This window comes from Fundulus heteroclitus, chromosome 10 (genome assembly GCF_011125445.2).
Source record: "Fundulus heteroclitus isolate FHET01 chromosome 10, MU-UCD_Fhet_4.1, whole genome shotgun sequence".
Classification (NCBI taxonomy): domain Eukaryota; kingdom Metazoa; phylum Chordata; class Actinopteri; order Cyprinodontiformes; family Fundulidae; genus Fundulus; species Fundulus heteroclitus.
This window is the reverse complement of record NC_046370.1, coordinates 4,206,282-4,228,233: the sequence shown is the minus strand read 5'-3', so window position 1 is coordinate 4,228,233 and position 21,952 is coordinate 4,206,282. Positions and strand designations below refer to the sequence as shown.

The following is a 21,952-nucleotide window of genomic DNA, read 5'->3' as shown; positions in this document are numbered from 1 at the left end:
TACTGCCGTCTTCTTTTATGTCCGTTTTCTCTTTTCTTTTTTTCTTTTTTTTTTTACTTCTTTTCACTTCATATCTGTGGTCTCCTTAATTGAAGCTCAGCTCCGGAGCGTTCACTTATCTTCTTTAATTATGGTGTTTACCACATGCTGTTCTCATTTCATTAAAGTGATTTGAATTCAAGAATTCTGCTGGGATTAAAGCAGCAAATTATTGTCATTTGCAAATCTCCATTTCTTTCCTGCACACATCAGACGAGAAATCGATAGGGCTCCATGTTAATACTTCTTTTCGTCTTAACATGAAGGTTTCAGCATTGCGTCTGGAGGATGCCGCAGATTGTCAGTGTTATGATTGCAGTGTTATGATTTCTGGAATAGTTATTTTTTTTTTCTTTTTTTTTTGTCACTTCACCAATACATTCCTCTTATACAATCTCATTAAAACTGGGTCATATTATAAATTTAACAGATTTATTCTGTATTTTTGTTGTTGTTGTTTCTGTTTGGGTGGATTATGAGTCAGTTTTACATAGGTATGATTCAAATGTCCATGTTTGCTTCCAGAAGCAAGACATCAAGTTTCCATTGATGAATCATTAGCTAATGTTTTAGTCTTGCCATGAATTTGGCTGAACCACAATTTGGTTTAAACATTTTTGTGCTTAATGAATAATGTTTTCCCAGCGGGAATCTTAAAGGGGATATATCATGTTTTTTGATTCTTCCTTTTCACATTTATATTATTCAGTTGTGGTTTAAATAAATGAGAACTGCAATGATTTGGTTATAATTCCTTGTTAATTTACCCTCAAATTTCCCCTTTTTAGCCCTGTTCTGAGATGTGTCTTAGAAGAACTCGTTTTGGTGCCGTCCCTTTAAATCTAAAGAAGGCACTTCATACCCCACCCCTTCCAGGTCTCAGAGCGTTCCACTTCACCTCGTTTAGCAATTTTTGTAGCATGCTAGGGGACAGTGTAATGAACAATTTTGACTTATCCACTTGTTGCTATGAAACAATGGAAAAAGTTACAAAACTAAAAGCTGTAAAAAATAAATCCAAACAAAACAGTGATCACCTGTTTTGTTTAAATTTTTTTTGTCCACCTTTTTGCCTTGTAACTTTTTCTGGGATTTTAATGATGTGTTAGCTCTAACTTTCATAATTTGTTTAGGTGGAGTGGTGGGACTAGTGGTTAGAACGCTAGCATTTTGGAGAGTCTGCAAGGTTCTGGGTTAAAATCTTACAGACTGCCACTCTTGGTCCCTGAGCAAGACATTTAGCCCCAGAATGCTCCCCAGGCATTGGATAGAGGGAGTCCACTGCTCCCTTAGGAATTGGTTAAACCCAGAGAGCAAATTTCATTGGAATGTATGTTGCGATGACAGTAAAGATTATTGTTAATATTGTTGCTTTATTTGCATATTTATTGGCATATTTGCAAAACTGTTTAGCCAGAGATCCATGTACCCATTCAGCAGTTCCATAGCAAATAATGTGATGCAATTGTTCAAAAAGCTTAATAGAAAACTGATTGGCTTGAAAAATATGAGCCATAAAGCACATACAATCTACACAGCACCTGGAGAGACTACATTTACATTTTATGCATTCCTAGAGACTCCAAGTATGCAACAAAATATATTTAACAGCTAAAAAAGTGACATTTGCATAATATGTCCCCTTCAAAAGCCACTTCAACAAATCAGATTAAAACACTTTACTTTATTGTCACATAAACGAGGATGTGAACAGAGAGTGAAATGCTTAGGTGCCAAGTCGCTCACATGTGGATACAAAAAACGTAACTTACTTAAAACTAGCCCTATCTTTCAAAATATACAGAGGTTGTTAGAGACTGTTAGACGCTGTTTATGTGTGGCGATTGAATGATTGAAGCAATACTATCTATGACTTTTATGCTGGCTCCAGTTTATTTATTTAAGTCTTTGGCACAGAGAAATATTAAAATCTGCAGGACATAAAAAATTCAGTATCAATGAAGCCTTTTTTCTCAAACCTGTAATCAGACACGCTTCTGTGGCTCTAACATGTTTACGGGAATCAGTCAATCCATCCTCCGCAAGTGCACAAATGTGCCCATATTACCCCCATCTTGTCTTGTGGCTCCCAGTGCATTTCAAGAGAGAATATAAGGTCCTGCATTTTGTTTTCAAGCCCGTTAATGGCCTTTCTCGAGGTTACTTATACGAGCGTTTAACTGTTTGCCAGCACGTCATGGCTTTGCGTTCATCTCAGCATCTAACTCTTCAAGTACCCAGGACAAGATTTAGAAATGGCGGTTTTGTTGTTTTTGCTCCATAACAACAGAGCTATGATCCATCACTGAGTTGGGAGTTTCTAAATCTCAGCTAAAAGCCAGACGAGAATTAGACACATAGCTATTGTTTAAATGTGGTTGGTGTTTATCCGGCGTTTACCCGGATGTGTCCATTCAGACAACTTTTCTATCAGTTTTTATTTACTTAAAAAATTATAACTTTTATATCTCTTTTTTTTCCATTCAAATTGAATTGCTGTGTGTTTTTATAATCTCAATGTCACTTTTATTCTTTCTTGTCAAAGCAACCCCAATATTAAAAGTACCAGTTAGGCTGTTGTAAAGTGCTATATAAATAAACTTGAGTTTATACACAGGTCTTTGTAATTCTTACAGCATCCTTGCTAATTGTGAACATTAGTAAACCTTGAAAGACTTCTTTGAATTTGAAGAAGCATTTAAAGTTCAGTCCTGAACTGAAAAAAATTAATCATAAAGAACTTGAGATTCAATGAATTGATCATTCACCAACAGGTCCTTTTAAAGCATTGACAGCAGCATTACAAGAACACACAGAAGGATCTTATATAATTGAATCATTCATTCACGCTCTCTTTCAATCTCTTTCTGGTTCTGAGCAGGCGTGAAAAGCGTTAGGCTTCTAATGGGCCCTTTGTTACTGAGTCTATTCCTTTCATGCCCCCTTGAACATTTTATTGCATTAGTAGCACAACGTTCAATGTATCTCGTTGAGATCTTATGTGATAGACCAACACAAAGAGGCACAAAAGTGTGACGTGAAAGGAAAATTGTTTGAAGAAACATCTTGCTATGAACTTTTAACTACAAGTCTTTTGATGTACGTCTATATCAGCTTTGCATATCTAAAGACTGAAGTTTTTGCCTATTCTATTGCACACCATAACTCATGCTATGATTGTGGAGCGTCTGTAAGCGTCCACGGATTTCTAATTGGATGCAGATTTGTACATTGACTGGACAGTTCTTACACATGGATATGCTTTGATCTAAGACATTTGATTGTATGTTTCTCTGTGCTGTACAGGCAGGTAAACCTTTGTCCCAGCTTCACATCAGGTGTTCCTCCATAATCATCCTGTATTTAGCTCCATTGATCTTTACCCTTTACTCTGACCACCTTTGCTGGTCCTGATTAAGAAACGCACCCATCCACATGATACTTTCGCCACACTGTTTAAAAATAGGGATGCTCTGTTCCGGGGGGGGGGGGGGAAATTCAGTCTAGGTTTTGATCAGAGCACCTTCATCCACAGTATACACACTGTACACTGTGTCGCCTACACAATTTGTGAGCAGTAAATGAGTTACAATTGCCCTCTTGGCCGCTTATCTAATCTTATGAGGTTAGAATATCACTCCGAAACAACATTTTTCATGCAGAAATGGGGGCTTAATGAAACGTATGTTTAATGTCAGCTCAAAGGTTGTTGTTTAAGGTACTTGCAATCGGATAAACAGGCCTCTTAAAAATGCAGATTATAATTTATTGTATATAATTGTGTGTGTGTGTGCATGCATGTGTGTGTGTGTGTGTGTGTATATCTATCTATCTATCTATCTATCTATCTATCTATCTATCTATCTATCTATCTAGATAGATAGATAGATAGATAGATAGATAGATAGATAGATAGATAGATAGATAGATAGATAGACATGTTTTCTTATATTTAACCAATAAATGTACGATAATGTGTTCTTGGTTTGTTTCTGTGTTTTAGCTAATACAGCTAGGGTGGTGATTGATATCCATGATGAGAACGACCACCCACCAGTGTTCACCAGATCTCTTTACATCGGAGGAGTTGCAGAGGATGCCAAAACTTTCACTTCAGTCTTGCAAGTACAGGTACATATCCAAAGTCTTACTGTGATAATCAGTCCATTCTGCTTGCAGAGCCTGTGTGGTTTTCTTTGCCTGCATTTTTGTGTTTATAGATGCACAGCAAGTAACAGGATTACCTGATAACATCAGCACTTGCTTTTTTTTATCTACTGCTAGAAAAAAAGCTCCCCTTTTGCCTATGTGCAAGGAACTTCAAATCGCTATGAACAGCTCGAGTGATTCCAGTCTCATTAGAATACCTTTCAGGATACAAAAGGAATCGCAAAGCCTGTTTCTTTCATGCTCTATCTTTACAAAAAAAAAAGCAATATGTTTTAATGAAGCTGGATTCCACAAAAGACTCAAATGAGTTCACTTGCATAAAGGTCTGAGCTTTGATGTTTAATTATCTTTAAGATCATTCCTGTTTTATTAGACCTTGCATAACAGACTGGACTCCCTTTTACGTTAATAGTTTTGTGAGTAAAGGGAGTGTGCTTGTACCTTAGCTTGTTGCAAAACACAGAAGTTTGTTCTTGTACAAGAGAAAATTAAAAGGGGGGAAAAACAACGTGCAGACAGCGGAAAATTGGGCGCATATTCAATTTCAGGCTTAATTATGGACGCATCAGTTTGGACTAAAGGGAGGAAACGGTCAAATCTCACGCCGGGTCTCAGATCAAGAACATTTATGTCAGTGTGAACTTATAGCATTCAGCGGAGAACATCAAGCTGTGTCGGGAACCTCCTTGATGTTCACGAGGGCAGGGTTTTACAGATTATGTTAACTGTGGCTTATATTTGATCCATGATTTTTTTTTTTCATCTACTTACTTTGATGATTAAATTGGCTGATTATATAAACATGCCATGGACGCATAAAGGAGCTTCAGTTCTATAGTCTAAATATCGTGGGAGACTTAAGCGGAAAGGAACAAAATTGCACACTTATCTACTGATTTGATCAGATGGAAGACACTAAAAAATAAAACCTAGCTCTTCGAACAGGGAATGTTTTTAGACAGTGAGCTCAGGATTTCTCAGGAAGATGGAGGTTGTAACTGATAATGTTACTAAATGAGCCTGAACTGTGTCCACCATGTGTTGTGACTGTCATTTAAGGTAATCTTAATAGTCTGTGGCTTTGTGTGTGACTGTGCACAGAAGAGAGAGTTTTGTCCACCGAAAAGATTTTTCGATGTCATTTCAGAGACAGGCCCAGATCTTAAAATGCAGTTTAAGGAGGGAAATCCATAACCGGGGTTTTGTACTGTGAAACATTTCTGGAGGTCAAGAAAGAGCACAGTCTGACATCGGCCACCTTGGAAAACTGGTTTGGGGGAAACTGAAAGGGAAATCAGTCTGCCTTGGATCCGCTTGAGTAACTTGGCTGTATATATTTGAGAAAGTGTGAGACATAAATTCTGCATCTCCAGTTCTACAAAGTATGGCTTTGTACATTTGGATTTAATCGAGTGCTCTGCTGCATAATGATTGGATCTTGGTCTAATGGCTCTCAGACAGGGACATGACTTTATCCAGCTCTTGTGACACGTGCATGCGAAGTACTCTTGTTTTGGGCAAAAAGGATGTTAGAATAACAAGACATTATAGCACATTTGCAGATATTTAATTTGTGTGAAGGTCTATGTTTAGGGTTCTGTTTGTCTTTGTTAGCTTGACTTTATTCATCTGCTGTTATGCCCTCCTTTAGTGTCATTGACAAACATGTAATTTTTATAATAATTTATCCATTATTTAAATGACCACTATCCATTTATCTGTACACTGGGATTTGCCACCACACTCATAGTTTTCACAAAACGGTGAAAGAGAACACATCATCCAAGCTTTTATCTCTATGTGCCCACCTTTCATACTCTACCTACTTGTGGAAAACATCAGGAAGGATGACCACAAACCCCTCAAAAGCTCAAAAGGATTCATGCATTGCTCCTCTACTTTAATTCCCTTCTGACGTAACTTTCAACGTGCTGCTCCTGGTGACAGCCTCATCATATTTGACCAAGACGAACGGTGGCGGCTCTGTTTTCAATTGCATACTGCAGCAAAGCGCGAGCATTCAGCAACAAATCAATCACATTTTTTAATGTTCAGATTCGGGGATTTTTCAGAGTCCCTTTTTCATCCGTGCAAATATCTTCATGTATGACTCTCATGCCGTTATATAGTTTGGGTTTAAGTGTTCCTGTGTGCTGTCTCTCTCTCTCTCTCTCTGCTGAAAATTCCTTCCAAGATGCTTTCAGGGCTTTTCACATCAAGCCAGCAAAAATATGTAGCTATGGAATGGTACATTGTCTCTCTTTTTGTCTTTTGTAAATAATAACCTTTAATATATGTAATTGTCTGTAAGAGCTTTGCTTCAAAGCAGAGGGAAACATTAACCGATTTTAGTCATTCTTGGATCGGTAAAAGTTCAGATTCTAGGAGTATATTGAGCTTCTAATGACAAATTTCAACATTCCTACACAACAACAAGAGGTTCTGGCCTAGTTTACATAACTGGGAATAACAATCACCTACTATTTGTTTAGCAAATGGACTTAAGAACCACGGCACAATGTTGCTGAAGGTCTAAATCCATCATTACTTACCAAGTGTGGCAGACTTGTAAAAAATGCTTTTGGGTAGTACTTAGATGAACTCCTTATTTCCTCAATGAGAAGGGTTTGCAAGCTCCTCTTGAGACTATTTTCTTGTTCCTTTCCTTTGTCCTCCATCCTGCTGCCAAGGAGCAAATAATCCATTTTAGCACAATGATGGCTTCATTCTTTAAGTTCACCTAGACGGGAGAAAACAGGAGAGATAAGGATTGCTGCAGGATCTGTGATTGAGAAGGCAGACTTTAATCCATGTTATTTATCGTATTTGTCCCGTTTTTATTCTTAAGTTATGTTCTGTGTTATGTTATGACAGCACTTTTAGGACTCCGAGATCACCTATTACTGCTGTAATTAAAATTAATGTAGCAGCTGTAGTGGTTACTGTTCCATCAAAATGTGTTTCCAGTTGAGCGGATTTAGAGCAGGTACATTAGCATCACTTGTACTAATATAAGCCTATTATTTATTCTCTGATACAAAGTTGTGTAAAGGGGGCAAACTGACACTTATGTCAAGTGAATTCCCCACTGTGTCAGCTTTAGAGTAGTTAAAACATAATGGTGGGCTGTTTTCTGTCATGTGGATATTATCCCAAATAATCCAAGGCTCAATGAGTCAGAGCAGTTCATTTTCTAAATGTAAAGACCTCCTACAGTTTTCTTATTTTACCAAAAGTATATTTTCTTCTTAGAAAAATTGTTAAACTGTGATTCACAAGCTGAGCAGAAGGATAACATCCAGCAGTTACACTGATTTCAATACCCAAAGGCTACGAGGGTCAAGCCAGAACGACTCAGGAAATAAAGCATTTTTTTTTTCTTTGAGGATTTCTTTGAGGATTGCAGTAAATACAAAGTATGTTCTTTTGGTGTTACAAACCCACCCCACCCCAGAGCTACTGGGGTCAATAGTTGCCACCGTCATGAAGACTTTTTTTTTTTTTTTTTTATCAGAGTGCCAGTTTGTTGGGATACATGTGTATCTAAAAATTCATTAATTAATTCAAATTACATTTTTACCATAGGTGGAGCATTGCCCTGATGATAGGCAATTAGGTTCTTATGTTGATCTGGATTTAAAGCTATGAAATTTGTATTCAGACTTGGCTGAAGGAAAGCTGTGGCTAACTGTCTCTTGTTTGCCTTTTTGGGATAATTGGCATCAGCCAATTATCTCTCGGCATCAGCGGTTGATTATTTTCTAAAGCTGGCAAACACATCTGCAGAGCTGCATTGTTTATGAGGCTGCCACATAAAAATAAAGCTATTTGTTTATACTCTACATGTTTTCCTGTGATAGTGTTCTTTGTATTACGGATTTTAAGTTGATTAAGTTAAAGGACAAATTTCATTATGTTCAAGACTTAGATTTTTTTATTTTGTTCACACCTGTGAATAACAATAATTATGTTGTCCCCAAATACTGAGAAATATACACAGAGGTACAAGAGAGCATACGGCAGTCAAGAAGGAAGCCAAAACCTGCTTAAAAGTGATAAAGTCATGGTTGCAATAGCAAACCCAGGCTGTAATGGATGAAACAGTAGCTACACAAAACAAAGGCAGTTATAGCAAGGTCAGTGAAAGCTTGAATTTAAGTTCAGAAAGTCAATATTTACATGGTGATTTATCCAGTGAGAAGTCCGGAGAAATGTCTGAGTATAGTAGATGAGAGACCTAACAAACTGGCATCATTCAAAATATTTTTAAAAATCTCTCTGTGGTGAGCCCATTCTGCCTATTAATCACAACAATTTTTAATAATGTCTTTGTGACAAAAGCTCAAGGTCACAACATTAAAATCCTGACAGCATTCCAGTTAAAGTGTGTATATTCTACTCTGTTTTTTTTTTTTTTTTGTCTCACCAGAATATTTTCTATCAGGAATCCTTGCAGTGGTTGTGTCGTACTCTTACCCCCATACTGTCTGTGTTTCGGGTGTAACTTAACTTCAGTAATACAGCTGCCAAAATAATATTATGAAAACGGCATCTGTCCTGTCACTGAAACTCAATAAGTCTGTTTGATTTTTTTTCACAATAACATGCCATTTGACCCTAAAAAGCCATCTCAAGTGAATCAAACATATGTAGAGGGTGGGAAGGAAAACTGAAACATTCAGACAGATGTCGTAGTCAGACAAATCCTCCTTCATTTGGCTCTGGCACTAGGCTATATATATATATATATATATATATATATATATATATATATATATATATATATATATATATATTGCTTTGTGTGCATGTGTGTGTGTGACCGTGGGCAGAATAGTCCTGATAATGAAAGACCCCCAGAAGGGGATGACCTCCTCAAGGGGTCTCTCCACAACATGGAAGCTCCTGTCAGGCATCATAGAGGCTAAGATTAATGGGCACATGGATCAACACATGGCAGCGCAGAAAGGCATAAACACCAGAGGAGCCAAACACCAGCTGCTGGACGACAGAACAGTCACCCTAGACTGCAAAAGCAGACAAGATTACAAGAAAGCCTATGATTCAATTTCACACACATGGATCCTTGAATGTCTGAAACTGTACAGGGTCAACAGCGCTCTGAGAGCCTTCATTGCAAACTCCATGAGGATGTGGAAAACCACCCTTGAGGCCAACTTCAAGTCAATTGCGCAAATCCATCAAATGTGGAATATACCAAGGACATGCTCTGTCCCCTCTGCTGTTCTGCAGAGGCCTGAACCCCTTCAGCCAAATAATCAACAAGTCTGACTATGGATACCGGATCAGAAATAGGGCCACTATCAGCCACCTCCTGTACATGGATGACATCAAGCTGTATGCTAAGAGTGAGCGAGACATTGACTTGCTGATCCGCACCACCAGGATCTATAGCAGGGACATTGGAATGTCATTGGGGCTGGAGAAATGTGGCCGGATGGTGACAAAGAGAGGGAAGGTAATCCACACAGAGGGGATTTCACTCTCAAAAGAAAGAATAGTAGATGTTGAAAAGAGCTATAATTACCTTGGAATACCACAAGCAAATGGCAACCACGAAGAGGCCACAAGGAAAGCAGCAACAGCCAAATACCTGCAGCGAGTAAGGCAAGTTCTGAGAAGCCAGCTCAATGGCAAGAACAAGGTCTGGGCAATCAACTGCTATGCCTTGCCAGTAATCAGATACCCTGCTGGGGTAATAAGTTGGCCAAAGATTCAAGATTCTTTATTGTCACCATGTGTTACTGTGGTGAAATTCCTTTCAGGACATACTTCAACTTAGAGTACACACAAAAAACAACTGACAATCAATACGTATAGAACTTTTTTCTTCACATTATAGCGTGCAAAAGATAAAAAGATAAGTTGTCTCAGAGCTCTCCCTGACGGCGTATGGTTTCAGGCAGGCAGGGACTGTGGAGAGCTGCAGGGAGAGGTCGTAGATGTCCAAAAAGACTCCTGCTAGCTGGTCAGCACACAATTTAAGCGTCCGATCTGACTCCATAGCCCCATTTACACTACCCTTGTTAAACCAATCCATGCTGAGTTCAGTTAACCGTGCCAAGCTTGGTTCTGACGACCGTTTACACATCACGCTAGCACGGTTCCTCGCCTCCTAGTGACGATATATGGTACTAGTGCTCCCTAGGTTTGAAGGAGGGACTCAAGCAAATCAAAATGGTGGCGACCATAACATTCAGGAAGTTACGTTTGGTTATAATTGTGATATTTCGTTGTTTGTGGAGAGTCAGTTAAAGAAGGCAACCTTTGGTAAATTTAATTGACAAAGTCGGCTTTTGGGAAGTGGATAAGACAAACGAACGTCTAATAAGGATTTACAGATGCAGGAAACAACGACAGACGCTGAGGTTCATCACACTGCTAAGCAGAATCATCACTGGAAATCGTGTGTCACGGTAAGGAAGCTAGTATTTTTGTCAATGTCTGAAATATCAGCTGACTGCAAGGAGATGATGCGGTCTGCTCATGCGCTTTTTGTTATCAGAGAACCGAGCCACTGAAAAACCGTGCCGAGCCCACCTATCGAACTGGTCTAGATTTAGCGCAGTTTGGTTGCGTCTGGCGCGGTTCAGTTAAGGTTACGTTCCATTTTTACACGGTAGTTATCTCAGTTACCGAGCTTGGACCGTTCTTGGCACGGCTAAAAAAGGGTAGTGTAAACGGGGCTCATGTCTGGACCTGCAGCCTTGTTGGTGTTGATTCTCTTCAAGGAGGAGGTCACTTGGTGCAGCTGCAGGAAAAGAGGCTGATGATGCTCCTCTGGCTGGGGAAGATGTTCAGGCTCCCTACTGCTTGGGAAGGCGTTCCCTGTGCTTGTAGTCTGTGATGGTTCTAATGCTTCTCCATAAGTGGTCCTCGATTCACTGCTTTGATCTCTGCTTTGCCTTTGGGATGCCAATGGAGTATGCTGGTAAAGATTCTCAGTCGTCCAGGTAATGATCAATCCAAAAAAAGGTTAGAAACAAAACAACTGGACTTCTATTCTGAAGTTGTAGACATTTTGCTTCCAATCCAGGAAGCTTTCTCCATTCTATATGTCTGGAGTAGTGTGGAGTTCCAAGCATGCCGGCGAGGCCTGATTAGAGCTTAGATTTGCATGTAGATTCACCTGGAACTGATCGTCCCAACAATGGAGAGTCCTTAGGCTCATCGTTTACTGGCTCACAGGAAGAATGTTGTGATAACATGCATGGAGGTGTGAATCGGGATGAAACTTAGCAGGGATCAAAGCTATAGATGTGTTGTACATTTTTGTAATAGTATTAGAAAGTAAGTTTGAAAGTTGAAACCTGAGCCCTCCTTCTCTGTTTAAAGTTTTTTTTTTCTCGCTTTATGTAAATGGATTCCATTTGGTTTGAGGGGTGAAGGAAGGTAGAGGTTTGATTCCTGCTAAATTTCACCCAAATTCAAACCTCCATGCACGTGATCACATTTCTCTTGTGTGCCTCTGCCTACGAAGAACCGTGAAGCTCCCAAGCCTCTGGTATAGATACACGAGCTTGAGATGAAGAGCCACCCACCCCACTCAGGAGTACAAGGGGTAGGTGAGAGTGTTGTTTATATATATATATATATATATATATATATATATATATATATATATATATATATATATATATATATATATATATATATATATATACTCTGCTTACCTAAATATCCCGCATTGTTGATCTTTGAAGCCAAACTCTTTGTGACAGCCTTTCCATACAGTAAATATACTGTATTTGTATTCTATTGTATTCCCGTACCACCTGCAAGCAGCCACACATCTATTGAACATATTCTCGCAAAAAAGCTAATTTTGATCAGGAAAACAATCTGTTCTGTGATTAGTGTAAGCTTTCCACACAGTGCCATTACAGATGACACCTTGTCATCCGTAGATGATAGCAGCTTGCTATTTTACTGGGTGTACTCAAAAGGCTTTTTGTATAAGAGAAGCGTGTATTAGAACTGTGTTTCTGCTTTTTAAACAAAACAGTGATTTAGTTATGTTTTATATTTTCAGAATTTTTAGGTTTTCCTGCTCTAAAACATAGTATATGCCATTTTAGGATGTCAGCTTTGGCCATTTGTTATATTCCCTTTATTTTAGAATATAGATACAGCAAATGCTCAAATAAATCCAGTTGCCACCAAAAAAAAAGGAAAAAACTCTACACAAAGACACTGCTCTTCTATACCCAAAAGGCAGTGGGACTTTGTCATACATTGATTTCCCTTTGTGCCGATTTCCCCCTCTGCAGAATGGAGTGCTGGCTTCAGAGCATGGCTGACAGACCTGCTTTCATTTCTGCACAAATGTAACACAAAGAAGTCAGACATGACATCACTGGGTCTGTTCAATGCCGGCTGAATGAACGTTAGCCTGCGTCAGACAAACGCACATTTCATTTAGATTAAGGCGAAACAGAAAAACGGGAAACTCAGTCGAAATATACAAACATCCTCAGTTGACGGACATTTTTAAGTGTTTTCATCACAAATCAGATGACTACTTTCTTTCCTGTAGCTTAATACAGCAGCTAAAACCACAAAAGAGGGCGCATCGCTCTGAGTCTGCCCCCAATAGGCATTAAGACACGCAGAAACCTGTAGTCATGCAGTTGACCCCAAAAGAGCAGATAAAAAGTACTGTATGTTGATGTCATCATACATGCATTTATCTCATTGACTTTATAGCCCTGCCATTTAATACATCTGCAAAATAGTATTGAGTTTTCTTCTTGTCACGTATAAAGGATGGAAAATAATGTTGAATTATTGTCAATAAACATTTAGAACATTGCCTCAACTTTAGAAACTTACTCCATTAGATTAAGAACAGAACATTATCAATATCAGCCATCAAACTGACCGCACTCGAGAGTAAACAAATTAGGATATCTTTAAGACATAAGAAGGTAATCATTACTGATACTTTGAAAAATTACTCCATAAGGAGCCATTTTTAAGAGTTAATTTTAAGAGGACTTAAAAATACTTTACTACTTTTGCTTCCTTGCTTTCCTCTGTTCATCCATTCACCATTATGTTTTTTTTTCCCTAGGGATTTTATAAAAGCAGTTAAACAGCCAAAGTTGCATTAGCACAAGATCTGTGTTAAAAATATTTATTTAACTCAATAAAAACACAAACGCATAAAATCTAGGCTTTTCTCTTTGGATAATTATTGGTTCGGGTACATAAATAGACCGGATCGTTTCAAGTTTATCTTGCACAAGAGGGCTATCTGGGAGCATCGCACGGGAAGGCAAAGCAATCATCTCCTGAGTCAATTATTTTTTGAAAATTAACAACCTGTTGTGTTGTCATGAAACAGGAAGGAGACCTCTTGGACTGACATCCGCAGAGAATAAACTTTAAAGGTTGAGGGGGAAAAAAAGGAACACACCATATGTCGTTTCTGGCACCTTCTGCTATTGGCTCCACGCTGAGACTGGCCTCATGGATGAAGGGTGGAGAGGAAGTCGATGGCACAAGAGAGGCAGCAAAAACACGCAGGACTGTTTCATGCCTTACGCTTAAATGAGCCACTCTTCTTGTGATAATGTTCGATGGATCAAAACCTAAAAGCCCTTTTTTTAAAAGTCCATTGTTTCACTTTCTTTCTCATTCAACTGAAGTAAGCAAAAAGAAAACTGACAGCGTGCCAACAGTAAAACCGGAAAGAGGTGAAAGTCTGCTTCAGGGCTTCTTTGCTGCCTAGGAGGTCACGAATTTGTCAAAGGAATGTAATCGAAAAATTACCAAGATATCTAAAAACTCACTTGGTGTCAAAAGGACCATTCTTAAAGCAAAGTAACACAGAGCTTCAAAGCACACGTTCATAGCGTGGTATCATAACTGTCTTTTTTTTTTTTTATTAGTTAAATTATTGTTAAATTGCAGAGGTGCTTAAACACAATCTGCGGTGCTGTATGCTTGCACAATGCGGTGACAATAAAGGCATTCTATTATGCAGAATATTATGATATTGCACTGCACACTGTAGTGTAGTCTAGCATAGGTCTATACAGTAGAGTATATTATGGAATTGTTTAGCACGTAACAGCATAATGTGGTATTATTCATAATGGTATGGTAGTGTTTAGGATAGTTTAGTGCAGTGTTGCACATTGTTACATGGTGTAGTATAGTGAAGCGCAGAAAATGGCATTACATGAGTTTAACCTAGTCTTATCTAGTAGTATAGTATAGTATAGTATAGTATAGTATAGTATGGTATAGTATAGTATAGAAGATATTCTACATTTCATTAATGCTTGTCTGTCTTGGACTGAATTTATTTCAGTTTCTCTAATTGCCCTTGTCCGTGATCATAAGAATAAACTTTTTTTTTTTTTTTATCATTGCTGTGCCTCTAATGTACTGGGTGTCTCAGAGCTCTGTATGCAATATGCATTTCCGTGCTGTAACATCTTGCAATAAATCATTGTCTGTCTGAGCATGTCTGGGCGGGAGCTGATAGTTAGCCTCAATGACAGATTAGATTAATGGATCTGCACACGGCTCGCAGAACCACCTTACCCCCTACTGCTTAGCCGTAGTAAAACAAGTGGAAGAGCAAGCTTCATTACATCCTGAATAAAAAAAAAAAGTATAAAAATCTGCTTTTGGTGGCTAAACTCCCACAAGTGAGAACTCTTCTTTTTTTTTTTTTTTTCTGAATTAGTTAATAAAAGTTTCAGTGCCTAATGATGTTCAGAAACATGTAAGATAAAGACTACTACCATTATAACAACCTTAGATAATGGAATAGATTATAACTGGTGGTATATTTATAAAGACATAAATAAGATGGTGCATATTAGCATTATTTCTGCTCATTTTCCAGGCTTTGGACAAAGACACTGGTAACTACAGCTCCATGATCTACAGACTGATCATCCCCCCTCCCACAGGAAAGGAAACCAGAGACAGCAAAGACGGATTTGTCATTGAACCGTACACCGGTGTGGTGAAGACGGCAATCATGTACCGCAACATGAGGAGGTCGTATTTCAAATTTGACGTGGTTGCAACCGACAACTACGGCCAGGGCCACAGCAGCAAAGCAGAGATAGTGGTGCGTCTTTTGTTTTTCCTCACTGTTGGGAACTTTTGGAGCTGAGATTTGTTTAAAGCTTTTCTTTAATATTCAGCAAAAAAAAAATAATTGGATTAAACATAAATGGCTCAAATGATTTCAGCACATTCCAAACTTTTAATTATCAGTGGTTGGGGATTATCGGGCTTTTTACTTATTGTTTATCATCATGTTGGCTAAGGTCTCATTAGTCCCAGGTTCCAGATAAAATTAAAGATAAATTATGCAAATTAGTTAAGATTTTGCTGTCTCTATCCTAAATAACATGTTTAACCGTTTTATTTGTTTGTGTTATCTTTCTAACATCTAGGTGTCTGTTGTGAACCTGCTCGACATGCAAGTGGTCGTGTCAAACGTGCCTCCGACATACGTTGACAAAAACAAAGACAAACTGCTCAGGTGACCGTTTCTTCTGACCAATGCTTGTATCATTAAACACTTTATATTTAAAATGTTTCCCATCAGCAAGCATTTCCTACCTCAGGATTTCATACCAGCAAGCACACCTCCATGTAGCACACCTGACAGTTTAGCGTTTTAAATTCAAATCAACCAGCACGGGCGTCATTGTCAGTGTAACAGAGACATTCCTCATACCGAAGCCATAAACACAAGATTAGAAAAATGTCAAACAGGTAAGCACAACAGTTTTCACTTGCTGTTTGCAGTCGGTATCCGTCCATCCACCTTGACTTGCTTGACGCATAATTGCTGTTCAGTTTGCCTGATATAAAGTCAAGCTGTTTTTTAAATTTACCTCACTAGTTCCATTAGCAGATATTGTGAAAAATACCACAGTTTGACAAATCGTAGCCCTGTGTTTAGCACCAATGAGTCTTAGAAACGTGGAACTCAATGAGGTGAAGGAGAAAAGCATAAGTGAAGGATTTAAAATGTGTATACAGTAGAAGTTAAACCCAGCGAAGCCTGACTCTGGAACTGTAACAATCTGCTTTATGCCAACTCTTAATCTAATAGCTCCTTGACAACCACTTCACTTGTGGTTACATCAATCAGCACATTCCTTGTTTTATTATAATAATTATGTTTTATTGAAGAGAATAATGAATAGTATTGAATGTAATGGCCACATACAGTATTAAAACAAGGGCAGCTAATAAAGAAGCGACACAGTAATGTTTTAAAAAGCATTTGAATCTGTACAATCCAGGTTATTCATGCAGCTCAGATTTATTTTACATTAACTGCATCCGTCCATCCAGCCATGGGTGGGTTGCGAGTCAGAGATAGTGTCCAGCCTAGTTCCCAAATTCTTTAGCCTGTGACCCCCAAAATAACAGAGCCAGAGACTGGCGACCCCATTTTGGGCATAAAACTCTGGAAGCAAAGTGTAGCGTTCCCCTCTGAGATAAAATAAGGAATGTTGAGCATCTTGTAAAGTTAGATTTTGGTATTTGTTTTTCAAATAATAAAATATTAAATCTTTTTAGCACATCATCATCAAATTATTAGTGGTTTTAGGACTTTGAAACAATTATGTGACTTTATTCTCAAACTATTCTAACTTTATTCTCATAATTTTTAGATTTTATTCTGATATGTTGACTTTATTCTTATAATATTTCAACATTATTCTCATATTATGACTTTATTCTCATTATATTACAACTTTATTTTTGCAATGTACACAATGTCATGACCTTATTCTCATAATTTCCAGGAAAACATTTTTGTATTAGGGCCATCGTAGATTAAACAAAATACATTATTGGCCACAAAGGAGTAAATTTCCATTAAAAAATAAATCTGATATTTTCAGATTAATTTCACTTATTTGTAAGAAAAAAATACTTGGATGTTCCCTGATGTCAAAAAGTTGTAAGAATTCAACAAAAATATGTAACCATTTCCATTAATAAAAGCATATATTCGCAATGTTAAAACCAGGATATTTTCTGACATCTCATCGTGTGACACCGACTTTGGGAACCCCGCCCTAACATATGGTGATTCAACTTTCTTGCTCACAGGGCCTGAGGAATTTGCAGGTCAGAAGGGAAATGAATTATAGTTTCTCAAGAAGGTTTTGGGTTTGCCCTGGGCTTCTCTCCCAAAATATTGTGCCCAGATTACGTTAGAAAAAGGGCTTTTCAGAGAACGCCCTAAAGAAATGCTCCAATTCAAGATGTTTGGCTTCCAATCAGATTTCAGTATTCTATTATGAATATCTGCTGATACTTTAAAATCTACGTTTTTATCTGTATGCTGTAAAAGGGAATTTATTTATAAAATTGGTAATAACAGGATAAAGTTCATAATATTCCTTTTATGCTTATTTTACTACCCTTGCCACCTGCAAAATCTGAGTACAGGCTGCCTAGATGAAGCGGGGGGCGGTGGGCAAAATGAACATTTTTTTTTAAAGCTGCTGCTGTCAGCTCACTGTTTTTATTGGGTTGTAAAACGTTGGTGAAACAGCTTGAAATGAACCTGCTGCAACGTTACTTGCTAGATGTAATTTTCCAGTGCTGTGTACAATCATTATTCATTTATGAGTCGGGTCAGCTTTACACGGTGTGCTTGCGAGAGATTGAGCAAAGTCACACCAAAGGCCTCGGTGAAATCAAAGTTTACTGTCATAGTCCAACACTCTGAAGGTCACATTTCTTTACGTTTAAGTGATTAGCACAGTTGACAGGACCAACCACAAGAACAGCTCCTCCAAGCATTCTCCAGGTTCTTCATATTCCCGTCTTATTTCACAGCCTTTAACAGGTTGCCAACATTTCAAAATACCACACTTATAACCCTAAAGAAAAGAATAAAGCTACATTTCCGTTCTCCAGTCAGCATTCCTATTACTGCAGCTCCTTGTTCACTGCCTGTTGAGCACCAGAGCTTTCTCCTCAGTTATTACCACCATAACAATCCTACTTAACTTCCACAGCTCTAGATGCTTGCACAAATCACACCACAAATGTTTATGTTGCATTTTCACCGTTTCAACACTAGACTATCTCTGAACGAGGTCATTCTGACAAGCTAACTGTTCACCGACAGCCGACTTATTTAACATGCCGTGCCGGGAAAATGCACCCATTCATGCATCTGAAACATCTATTTACATATTTCATTATTTAAGGGTACGGATTTTGGCTGGAAGTTTAAACTTCCAGAGTAAATTCTGCCAAACGGCCTGCAGGAACAACTGCCACACCTGCCAGTGGAAATGCATTCTTGGCCTCCGGCCGATAATCAACTCAAGAATGACACCAGTATTGGATCTGATGCCGATGTTGCATCAGATCGGGCCCATCTCTTATCATCTCAGCCAACTGCTTGTTAATAAGGAGGAGCTGCTCTACTCAGCGCTTCTCTAAAATGACAGAGCTCCTCTATCTCTGTAATTGAAAGAAGCAAACTTTAGCCACTTCTGTCTGTGTTGGATTTTGAAGGTTAAAATATGACTGTAGATGAGGGTTTGAGCATCGATTGGGGATACAAGTAAGTACAGATACACAAGTAAGTACAGATAACATTATATAAGTAAGCATCTTATTTGGTAAGGGTGGGGTTGCCTGAATATCTGCAATTGAAACAAAGGCTCAGACCCCAGTGAATCTGCTTTTTTTTTTTCAGATTAAGAACTACAGCCGAGTTTCATCTTATCTACTTTACAGTCCAGACCAGTTACTTAAACCTCATTTAGTTTATTACAGTCACATTCAATATTCCTGTAACTATAAAGTGTCAGTTTTGAAAAGGCTCCCTAAATAATGGATTACACAAAGTCAATACTGTGACTCATGGCATAATGACCAAGAATGGAAATAAGAACTATGATGAGTTCTCTTAGATAAGCCCCTCCATCAGAAAAAAAAAAAACACTCAGAACCATCTGAGGGAGCAAAAGAAACTCAATGGGAGTTGGAATAACTGTATGAGTCATTAAATAAGAGCAAATATCAGTATTTTTTTCTGGTTTTCCATTTTCTTTAAAGTAAATTTTAATTTAACCCAGACACCAAAGCAAAAGGAGATAATGTGTTTAATCATTTTGAGAACATTTTTACCATGTTGATTTTTGCTCACTTATCTGTTATTGCTACATATCGTCTCCGGTGCTCTCTTCTGAGATACTATTTCACAGTATCTGAGATTTAAAAAAAAAAAAACATTATCCACACCTCGTAGTTGCTAAAATATTCAATACCTTAGTTTTTGCTCCAGTGCAACTGATATTCTTTCAGGCGCTGGCTTCATTCATGTGGAATTATCTCCGTCCACAGTCTGGGAAGTATATTTTCACTCATATCTTGAAAGCAAAGACAACATTTAACACTAAACATGCCATGTATTATGCATTTTATGCTATGATATTTCTTTCATATGCATTCCTACCTGTGGGGCTTTTGTGACAAACACTCTATTGCAGCTGCTCGGTCAGCTACCTGGTTTGTGTTAGCTTCCACATATAATTTTAATTTATGTTCTATTAGCCTTACAAGCTTTTCCCTTTCTCGCAGTTACAACGCAGCAGGGGAGCTCCTGCTGTGAGCAGATGTTTCTGGGGGAGGGGGGAAAAAGTCAACATTGAAAAGCACAGCCAGCGGGAGGGGATAGATGTGTGTGGTGTGGCTGTAGTCTAATGCCTTTGTGTGAATACAGTTCCAGTGAGAAGTATACACTCATTAATGGCATGAGCTCTATTTTAGATTTGCGCTCTTAATGATGCATTTGAGGTGGGATTAAAAAGCCAGACAACCGAATTCAAGGACTTTAAAAAACAAGAATCTGGTTAACTGTCCATTAGCAAGCTGCAGAGTAACAGCTTATTTAGCCTGTGACAAGCCTTTGGTATAAGTTTTGGCTAGATAGTCAACTATAAAAAACTATAAAAGTATCAAAGTATGGTAAATTATGGAATTATGTATCAAACAGACAGACAATGATCTTAGACACTGATTTTCAAATGGATAAAGAAGGCTCATGCTAAGCTTTTGGAAAGGCCCCAATCTCCTTTGTTTTAAAAAATGTATGGACTATGCCTAAAAGTCGGGTTCATGTCTAAAAAACAACTAAGCTGATAAGGGCTAATGTTAAATATCTTGCCAGAATTATGTCATGACCTTGATAGCCACAACAAGCATATGATTTCTCTGCAACCTGTTAAAGGTGTTTTAACCCACCATTAGTGGAGGTTTCTGTACATGTATATAAGGCTGTGTGTATAGTTTTGGTGATATTTGGATGAGAGAAAATCCACAACAAATTTAAACCTGTGTGCCAAATAATTTATATTTAGTATTCACTATTCAAAGTTGTTTGATGTATAATCATACCGGCCCCAAAAAAGGAATATTTCAAATGCATCATTGAGAGCCCAAAAATAATATGGCATTCACAATGTCGATAAGGTACATGTAAGCTTCTCACCAACATTATATTAACATGTTTGTGTCCACACAAAATTATACCTTAATGTGGAAGTATGTATACATCCCACATCAGCATTTGTAAAGATAGGTATACATAAAATTATTAAATTATTGCCCTTGGTTGTAGAATCACAATAAAAGGTGTTTTCATCAATCAGATATCTAAATAAAATCTTTTCAATCCTCAGCATTTTGGAACGCTACGTCCAGGAGCAGGTAGTCGGCGCCAAGGTTGTCGTGGAAACCATTGGGCCCCACCGGGATGGTGAAACAATGGAGACTGAAGATTACACCAAGTCAGATCTCATGATTTATGCCATCGATCCGCTGACAAAGAGAGCTATATCTAGACAGGAGCTCTTTAGGTAAGAACTTTATATATCATAACAGTTTAATTATGATGAAAAGCATTTCATTTCCCCACTAAGGTATTGGCAAGGAAATGCGAGCGCAGCTTTGTCCATTAGGAGCCGTAGAAGCAGTGGTCACCTGGGTCTTTAACTGGAGTAATTGGTGTAATAACTAGATTACACCAATTACACCAAGAACAGAACACCTTCGCCTTCATAAGGAATTATTTATTTTAGCTGTTTATTTCAACTGTTTTTATTCTGGGCTTTGTTGTCCTTATTCACATTCTATTTTGCCATTTTGAATTTGATATAGGACCAAGAGAAAGAGATAGAGTTAGGCCTTTACATAAATTTTTTCTAGAAAAAGGCCTGCTTTTTTCAAGATTTAGACCTGGTGGAAGATGTCATTTATAATATAAAACTGTGCTTGATCAAAATTAAAAATAAACCTATTTTCATTATCTGCCAAAAGTGTTTATGCTGTAACCCCTGAACCTTTTTCACATTTTAATATTAACCTAAACGTATTTAATGTTAGCCATTGACACGACCTAGTGAATAATTGTTAATTGAAAGGAGAATGAAACATGGTTTTCAAGCTTTTGAAACCTGTGCTGGGCCTTTGTATTCAGTCCTGCTGAGTCAATACTTAGCCAGAGCAGCTCTTTCTGCAATTAAAGGTACAAATCATTTGGAGGGTTTTTCTACCAGCTTTTCACATCCAGGCGCTGCCCATCTTTTCTTGTAGCTTAATCCCATGGAACGGAAATTGTCAGTGAAGATCAATTTAAAACGTTTTTGTTTTAAAGTTTTGAAATTTACCAGAATACGTCCTGTTTTGCATTTTGTCAAAGTCA

The 21,952-nt window shown here is 38.0% G+C and overlaps 1 protein-coding gene across 3 annotated transcripts in view; it reads left to right on the top strand.

Annotated features, from left to right (window-relative positions):
* The window catches only part of LOC105939409 (protocadherin-15), a gene marked incomplete at its 5' end in the record, with an annotated part of 197,740 nt that overhangs the window by 118,922 nt on the left and 56,866 nt on the right, over window positions 1-21,952 (top strand). For all 3 annotated transcript variants that reach the window (XM_036141816.1, XM_036141815.1, XM_036141814.1), the window contains 4 exon segments: window positions 4,043-4,170; window positions 15,092-15,322; window positions 15,654-15,742; window positions 20,931-21,107. In XM_036141816.1, coding sequence (XP_035997709.1) covers window positions 4,043-4,170; window positions 15,092-15,322; window positions 15,654-15,742; window positions 20,931-21,107 — 625 coding nt within the window.